This window comes from Morone saxatilis, unplaced genomic scaffold (genome assembly GCF_004916995.1).
Source record: "Morone saxatilis isolate NCDOM2014 unplaced genomic scaffold, NCSU_SB_2.0 Contig1, whole genome shotgun sequence".
Classification (NCBI taxonomy): Eukaryota; Metazoa; Chordata; class Actinopteri; family Moronidae; genus Morone; species Morone saxatilis.
In genome coordinates, this window is record NW_023339651.1 from 4,147,398 (window position 1) to 4,155,927 (window position 8,530).

An 8,530-nucleotide genomic window follows, 5' to 3' on the forward strand; every position below is an offset into this window, starting at 1 on the left:
ACCTCACAGAAACACACACACACACACTAACTTTCTCTTTTTTTCTCAGCAGTGGTTGCATGAAGGAATGACGGGTGATAAGCTGCATGTCAAAAGAGCAAAATCTAGTAACCACTTTTTCCACTGGTTTCTCTCTTTCTCTCTTTTTTCTTTCATTCTGTCTTTCTTTCATCCTTCCTTCTTTAATTTTTTAGGTTTGTCTTTTTTAAGTCCCTCACACTCCTCCAGTCTATTTCCCATCATATCTTCTCTTCCTGTTTGCTCCTCCTGAGGTCTGTTGAGGACACAGGAGGCCGCTCCTTCTTTTCCTTATTCAACATCCAGTTTCCTCTTCCAGATGTTAAATACTCGACCTGCGTTTGATTAATATTACAGAGGTTCACAGAGATCATCCTCTCTGTCTCTGTATGCTCTGTTGGGCTCACTGCATCTTCAGAGAAATGTTCAACGGTGTAATGAATGTCGGTCTTAAGTGGAGACTTCCGAGCACAACACAAATCTATTTAGAGAACCTCTGAACCATCACTTTTGTACAGTTAAAGTGTGGCTGTCAGAGCTTTCCATAGTTTAACCATGAGTAGACAAACCCATTAAAGCCTGTGTTCAAGGAAAACATATATGTGAAGAGCATAAAAATACTAAAACAGTAACAGTGTAGGAAACATTTCTAAGCAAAAATCGTCACATTCAATGTCAGAGAGCCCAAGAAGTGCAAAAATAATAATATTTTTATATAGAATGAACAATAAAGTCATAAGTTTTTAAAGAAACTTAGTGTGAAAATCTGGCTTATTTATATAGTGAAAAATTAGAGAGGTTTACAATGAAATTGATTGGTACACTTCTCTGTAAAGTGTTATTGTAAAAAGAAAAGATTAAACAAACTAAATCTGAGAACTTAAAACAGACACGTGGTTCTTTGTTTGAAGTCTTCGTCTGTTAGACGGTTGGAGTTTCTATTTTTTTTTTCAACGGTTGCCAGCAGATGTAACCCCCCCTCATCATCTCTCAGCACCTCCTAAAATGGTGAGCTGCTTCTCACAGAGCTTGATTAACGTGTGTGTGTGTGTGTGCGCGTGCGTGTGCAGATAAAGTACCATGAAGACTTTGAGAAGAGCAGGATTCGAAGTGATGCACCTCCTCCTGAAAATAGACAAGGTAACGAGGCACATTATAGAAATACTGTACTCCTCTAAATAACCTAACCTAACTGTATATGTTTGTATTAACTGTATGTGTGTGTGTGTGTGTGTGTGTGTATGTGTGTGTGTAGAAGATGAAATGCAACCACCCAACCCTCCGAGATTCAGTCAGCCTGTTGGACAAATGCGTCCTGCTGCTGTAGCACCATCTGGTGGAGGGGTAAGGCTAATACACAACAATACACTGCATGACCAGAAGTATGTGCATATTCATGGAGTGGCAGAAATACATGTTGATTTAATCACAGTCACATATGTCGATATTTGCTTGGAAAAGTGGCCAAATAAAGAGATTTGAACCCCAAAACATTATATTATTGTAAAGCATTGAATAGAAATATCTAATGGTTACAGAATCCCAATACATTCTTATGTCTACTTAATTTCAATCACCTTGGCCAACAACAGAGGATTCTTTTTTTTTTTTTTTTTTTAACAATCTCCATTAATGTGTTAAATTAATTAGACTCGGGTGGCCAGGCATTTTTTTTAAGGGTGACTGCTGCCACCAGATGCCACCCATCTAGCGCCACCTGTGGACACCTGAAACATTACACTGATGTGTGATATTTGAGCATCTCACTCTAAAACAATGGCCCTTAATGTTCTGCTCTAACAGCTGTGTTTAAATTCATTCAGTGTTGGATGGGAACTGGGAAAACCATTTCTTTATATACCTGGCTTTGTGCACTGAAACAGGAAAGGGATAAACAAACTGTTGACACAAAGTTGTGTGAATGTAATTATGTTATTAGGTTTGAGTTTCTGCCAGCTTGTGCTTGTGCAGTATATGTTGCATGAGTATGTTACAGCTCACTCATTAGGAAAATTTAAATGCAAATCTGTTTGGATCATGTATAGTCTTTATGTTATTTGTCAGTGCATATGTGTGCGAGTGCCTCTATTTATTTTTTTCCTGTGTGTTTGATTCACAGAAACGTTACCAGGCCATGTACAGCTACATGGCAGCAGAAGCAGATGAAGTTTCTCTCCAGGAAGGCGATCTGATCTTAGACGTGGAGCAGATAGACGACGGATGGGTGTTCGGATGCAACCAGCGCACTGGGCAGCGGGGTTTGCTGCCGGCTAACTACGTCCGACCCATGTAAAACACACGCCTGTCTGACACACACCAACAACCATCAGGCTTATTTTCATGCAAATGAAGAAATTGCTATTCAAACAAAAAAAACTGACTGGTTTTGCTTTGCCTTTATTGTCAGAAATATGAAATATGAGTAAAGGAGAGATACTGGTTATGGGTTCTTTAAGATTTGAGAGAGTGAAATTTCACTTTAGGGAATAATAATGATGCTAAAGGTTGAAGTAAAATTAGATTTTGTCTGTAACGGAATCCAATGAAAGATGAAGTAAGAGAGGAAAGCAGAGGGAATAATATTAAATAAACATTACTACTACAGTTTACTACAATACTTCACACGTGTAATTTCTAATCTCTCTCGGGTAACATTTACCTTTTTATGTACATGCAATTAAGTGTAGCCCTGACAGAAACAGATGCATTCAAAAACTGTGAAATGTTCTGCAGTTGAACTAATGACTTAATGAGTTAACAGGTCATAAAACCCATTCAATGCTTGTTTGATATTATATCGGGGAAAGAGAAAAGCATAAAATGTATTTAGTCATGTAAGCTGATTTGATTAAAAGTGGAATATTTAACTTTGTGCGTGTTTTTTAAAAGACTAAAGAAGATAATTTTGCTTTAATTATGCTTATGACTGCATATGCCTTCTACTGCATTGTTAATCTAGGAAATGATAACACCAGTAATATACAACATATCAATACCTTTATTCAAAAACACATTGCACATCATCAAATCACTATATGGAGTAAAATTTGACATAATCTAAACTGACTTGTTTAAAATAAGGCAAAAAAAAAAAAAAAAAACTTTTACACATTAGGTTTCTTAAAACAATGCAACTTTAGCACCATGCTCTTTTTAAATCATTTAAACACAAATACAGACATTCCTGACACAAATAATGAAAACATTTTTGTAATAATTGACTGGCTCAGAATCTTGTCACTAAAAACACATCTTCAAGCTGTAAGAACAGGCGTCTCAGAGGAGAAAAAAGGCAACTCGCTTCTCGATTTTGCTACGTAGCTTTGATGGGAGCCAGTTCAGCTGCTTCCCAAACAGCTCCGGGTTTCTTCCTATGAAGTCCTCACACAATCTAGAGAGCAAAGAAGGAGATCAGAATCCGAAATACTAAAACTATAGAACTACATTTAAAAAAAAGAAAATATAGCTGTGCTGCAGACTCCTCTTTTCCTGAAGCTGAATGTAATCTTTACTAGCTTCCTGTTATTTGTGGCTGATTACGTCCACCCTTCTACCATTGTGGGAGCAATTATTTTCTTTGAAATCAGTGGTTCTGGTTCCCTAATCAGAGTAATCTGTCAATTATACAACTTTAACCTTACCAGATACACATCTTATCTAAAAAACACTTAACTTTATTGATCAGAAATTAAACTTTCATAAGTGTTCTCAAAACTACAATTTTCATCTCAATGGAGTCATTTTCATGTAAACGTGCCTATAGCCTACATATACTTAATAATGTAAAGCTCATTAGAATAACACTAGGTCCTCTCTTGTGAGACTGTAAATAGTTACAAGTCTTTAAAAAGGGTCTCTGTGGACTTTGTTAGAACTGATTAATCATGTGTGAATGGCATGCTGCCAGTGTACATAACGCACAGTGCTAATGTAACGCATGTGACCAACCACTAATACAACAGAAAGTACACATACACTGTCACTGTCCCAGCAATGTTACACTCCACACATAACAGAATATGAATGCAGAGCTGATAGTTATATTCTGGGCCATAGATATAGATATAGGTTCAACAAATTATATATAGTGAAGTGAAGCCAACACAGTGTCTTAAACCTGCATTATATGTAATGGACAGCAGGGGGCAGCTCCATTGGCTGCAATGAAAGCCAATAGTATGCACTCTTACGGAGAAATGACCTGACTTCTCACTTTGAGCTCAGTAAACAGTTTCCTAATAAGTTTATGGTCTCAATCTCTTGTTTCAAGTCTTCTTCCACACAGCATGATGTTCATTTTGTAAATTATGGTCCCATTTAAAGTAAAATAGACAAGTAGGGTATGCTTTTGGGTGTGATTGAAAGGTCATTCTCAGTGAGTCCATCCAGCTCAACGTGACAAACTCAGATCAAATATGAAGATTCTGTTACTGCATTGCCCATTTCTCACAAACATATTTTAGTGTACTGTTTAGCTAGAATACGAGATCGCATATGACCAGGCAAGCCACCGTACAGCCAATGAGAACAGCTCAACTCGCAGTACTTCACCTCTGATGACTCATAACACTAAACTTCAAAGCAGTACTCCACAAACCAATGAGCGAGGGCACGAATAGGTTCAACACACCTGAAGAGGGAGTATGGCTGGGTCTGGAAGATAAACACGTCTCTGCAGTGATCTTGTGATGGAGCCCTCAGAACAGCCACCTGATAAGAGGATTGATGATAATCACTTGAGGACGGAAGACAAGTCAAATCTGGTAATACAGCATTTTTTTTATATATACACTTTCACCATTCACCTCCTTCAAAGTATTTGTTATTTAAATATTTTGTGGGCTCTATGGGTGATAATGTCAGCGGGTCCAACACTTTGGCTCAAATTATATCTTCAACTACCAGATGGATTGGCACAAACTTTTATAGAGACATTCATGGTCCCCAGAGGATGAATCTGTATGACTTTGATGATACTCTAATTTTTCCTGTAGCGCCACCCTGAGCCCAAGTTCAGGAATACTATTTATGCCTCATTCATTCACACTACTAATTAACAAATGTTGCTTACGCTGAAATGCCACCAGGCTAAGATAGTGAACATGGTGAAATGCTAAACATCAGCATGTTAGCTTTTTCATGCCGCTACCACGGCTGTACGCTCTTAGTCTTATTTCTGTATGATTCCCTGAGCAGATTATGTCAGTGTTTTCAGGTGGCAGCATTTGATCCATCTATCCATCCATCCACACACACACACACACAACGTACACATTTTCACTAATCCAGTCTTGTGACTGTGTTTAAAGACAAAAATAGTCAGACTTTGAGACCTTAAACTACTTAAGATTTATCTATGCAACACTTATAACACTGAGCTATAATTGGTTCACACAACATATTGCATAAGTTAAAACAATATTACAGAAGGAATGAGGGGTTTAAAAGGCATAATGCTGCAATGTTTTACTGATGTCTGCACAATCCTCAGGAGAAAAGCTTATGCTGCTCATTATGATGTTTTATTCACTAAGACTTTGCTGTGAAGCTAAAAATAAAGCTTTCAAATAACCAATTGAACTATTAAGAGTACAGTTAAGAGAAAAACAGCTAGGCTAAATCTTTCACAAAATTATTTTAAAAGATTTTCTAGCACATACCGAATCCATGAGGATGCGCATGTTGCTACTGCCCCCGAACACAACAACATCGTTGTCACTTCCCAGGCACGCTGTGTGACACACCCTGAGGGAGACGAACATTTGGGTGAATACAGAAGCAATTACACAGATTTACAATGAGCTACAATCATCTTTTTCAGGTTTAACACAGACCTTTACAGCTTAAAATGTGTCTTTGAGACTTGATTATTAAGACACTTCAACAGGAAAAAATAAATAAATTAAGGGCAAATTTAAGTGCAGTAGCTTTATACTCTTTTTCCCGTTAGATGCATATTAAGAACCTGCTTTCGAAGAATCTCTACAAATAAAAACAAAAAGGAACTTTAGGATCACATTATCATTTCCTCTCTGTGAGCACAAACAGCACTTTAATGAGCTTCAGATTAACTACCTGGGCTTGTCCTTGTGTGGGTGCGTCATCTTGGTCCACTCTTTCCTCTGAGTGTCAAACTGCCAGGCATCATCTATCAGAAAGAGGGTTAATGGCAGAATACAGATTAAACCACAGGGAGCTTCACTTTCACTCTACCAGCCGCTTGAGCAATGATGCATTTTGTTTTTCAGTCGCATAAAAAAAAAAGTCCTTCAACCTTGTCCAAGGCAGATGACGAATTAAGGCGATTATAATAGAGATAAAATGTTTTTCCTGGTAGTTCAACAATTACATTCACCAGGCACAGGCTCCTGGAATACGAGCATTTTTTAAAGTTACTTAATATTTCTTGTTGGAAAGTAAATCAATATTATATTACATTATAAGTAAATTCTTTGTGTAAATCTACTTGGCAGTAAACAGATTCTGATTCAAACAACTACAAAGAGACACAAAACAACCCCAGAGACACAAAGTCACAAAAAGCTTAACCCTAACCCAAACAAAAAGAGACACAAAATGACTATGAGACAGAAAACAACCACAAAGAGACACAAAATGACATTGCTTCATTTTCTCTCTTTTGTAGTCATTCCCCCGACCCTCTGTATGGTCATCTGTGCCAAGGGGCCTGCTGTCCCATACTCAGCCCAGGAAGCAGTGTCTTACTCATGCAGCAGAACACATGCAAAGTGAAGGCTTTAACTAAAAAGGTAGAGGCATTAGAGGCTGACACTTATTCGGTGCGAGACTTACTGAGAGTGTTTCCGTCTGTGCTGAGACCTCCGTATATGAAGAGTGTGTGATCTGATACGGGCGTCATGGTGAACATAGAGCGCCCCAGAGGCGTACAGGACTGGGAGACGTCACTGGTGGAAACACAAGTCAGTAAATCATTGGAAATAAATTAAGAAAGGAAAAGCTACTTGAACTACTGTAATGTGTGAAAGAGAAGGATGTTTTACAATTGAGTCCAGGTCCAGGTTTCCAGGTCCAAGCAGAACATGTCCAATTCTGCTGTTTCCTGCAAACATACACTATTTTAAGTAAACACAATGTGTCTTAAGTGTTAACTCATCATTACTATACCATAAGTATGTCTGCTCAAAATGCTGCTACCCATTTACATGGTTGGACACACAATATGGCCAAAAGTATGTGGACACTCGAACATTTCACCCATGTGTGAACATGTCTTTACACATCTATGGGCATTACTACAAACTACAGCTACAAACAGCTTCCACTCTTCTAGTTTAAGGCTTTCCACCAGTTTTTCAAGCCTGGCTGCAGGGATTTGCTCACATTCAGCCACAAGAGCAATAGTGAGGTCCAACACAATGATATTGGCTGATAAGATCTGGCATGCTCTCTGCATTCCAGTTCATCCCTAAAGTGTTGGCTCGGTTTGAGGTCAGGGCTCTGTGCTTCCAAACAAAACTCCATGAAAACCCATTTCTTTACAGATCTGACTTTGTGCACGCGGGCATTGTCACGTCACAACAGGAAAGGGATGTTGAAACAGGAAAGGACCTTCCCCAAACAGTTACCACAAAGTTGAAAGCACACCACTGTCTGAAATATCTTGGTATGACGTTATCATTAAGATTTCGCTTTATTGGAACCGAGAGCACAAAACCATTAAAAATAGCTAGCACCCAACAGCATGTGGACAGGGGTGTCCACATATTTTTGGCTACAGTATAGGCAGTTTAAATTTATAATGTATATCAGCTGCTCAGCAACGTCAGACCAACTCACCACGCCACCAGATATGTAACCTTTGTTCCCCACAAGGGCGCTAGCATGGCAGCCTCTGGGCGCAGGAACCGGACCCTGAACATAAACAAAAAACAAGAGTCCAAGATTATCATTTTGTAACATTACAACTTTATGGTCACCACAGGGAAATGTGTCTTGGACCCTAATGGTGCTTCCATCTAATAATAATAGAAAAGGAACACAAACAAAACAGCACATCCTGTACCAAATCATACACTATACATTGCACATATTACGCAACCAGAGACGAGAACAACACCACTGGAGCCTCAAGCAACATTTACTTTTTTTTTTTTAAAAATGGTTGAGTTTGGGGAACTCTATATTGTCTGCCAGAGGGCAAAAGCCAATACTCGGCATGGAGAATACGAGATGGGTCAGACAATATTGTCTGTGCTTGCCTGAGAACAGACTACTCATATTGACTGGAAGGACTGGCGTTCATTCCTTCCCATGGCAGTCTGAACCAGAAAACCAGGCTTGTAAGTGTTCGACGAGATTGCCATAACATGTTGACATCTCATATAGGCTGGTAGAATAAAAACCCTCTGAACCACCCCATACACTGAGTCTGCCTAAAAACTATAATCTGTATAAGCAAGAACATAACATGGACCTTCTAGCTAAAGGTGTTGTCCAGGTGAACACCAAGGCATTCCTCATTGTATTTTTA

The 8,530-nt window shown here is 38.7% G+C and overlaps 2 protein-coding genes across 3 annotated transcripts in view; one reads left to right on the top strand and one right to left on the bottom strand.

The window, feature by feature from the left end:
• Window positions 1–2,902, top strand: part of LOC118333004 (LIM and SH3 domain protein 1-like) — a 10,138-nt gene extending 7,236 nt beyond the window's left edge. Inside the window, exons 5-7 of one of the 2 annotated variants that reach the window (XM_035668495.1) lie at window positions 1,089–1,158; window positions 1,274–1,362; window positions 2,138–2,902. In XM_035668495.1, the coding sequence (XP_035524388.1) occupies window positions 1,089–1,158; window positions 1,274–1,362; window positions 2,138–2,311 (333 nt within the window). In that variant the 3' untranslated portion in view covers window positions 2,312–2,902. The remainder of the gene's footprint in view (window positions 1–1,088; window positions 1,159–1,273; window positions 1,363–2,137) is intronic. The other variant, XM_035668488.1, reaches the window with a different exon arrangement.
• A 96-nt stretch (window positions 2,903–2,998) lies between these two features.
• LOC118332996 (kelch domain-containing protein 1-like) overlaps window positions 2,999–8,530 on the bottom strand; it is a 9,591-nt gene continuing 4,059 nt past the window's right edge. Inside the window, exons 7-13 of the mRNA XM_035668475.1 lie at window positions 7,837–7,911; window positions 7,041–7,099; window positions 6,832–6,944; window positions 6,094–6,166; window positions 5,679–5,763; window positions 4,649–4,728; window positions 2,999–3,409 (exon numbers count right to left, since the gene is read on the bottom strand). Coding sequence (XP_035524368.1) covers window positions 3,295–3,409; window positions 4,649–4,728; window positions 5,679–5,763; window positions 6,094–6,166; window positions 6,832–6,944; window positions 7,041–7,099; window positions 7,837–7,911 — 600 coding nt within the window. The 3' untranslated portion in view covers window positions 2,999–3,294. The remainder of the gene's footprint in view (window positions 3,410–4,648; window positions 4,729–5,678; window positions 5,764–6,093; window positions 6,167–6,831; window positions 6,945–7,040; window positions 7,100–7,836; window positions 7,912–8,530) is intronic.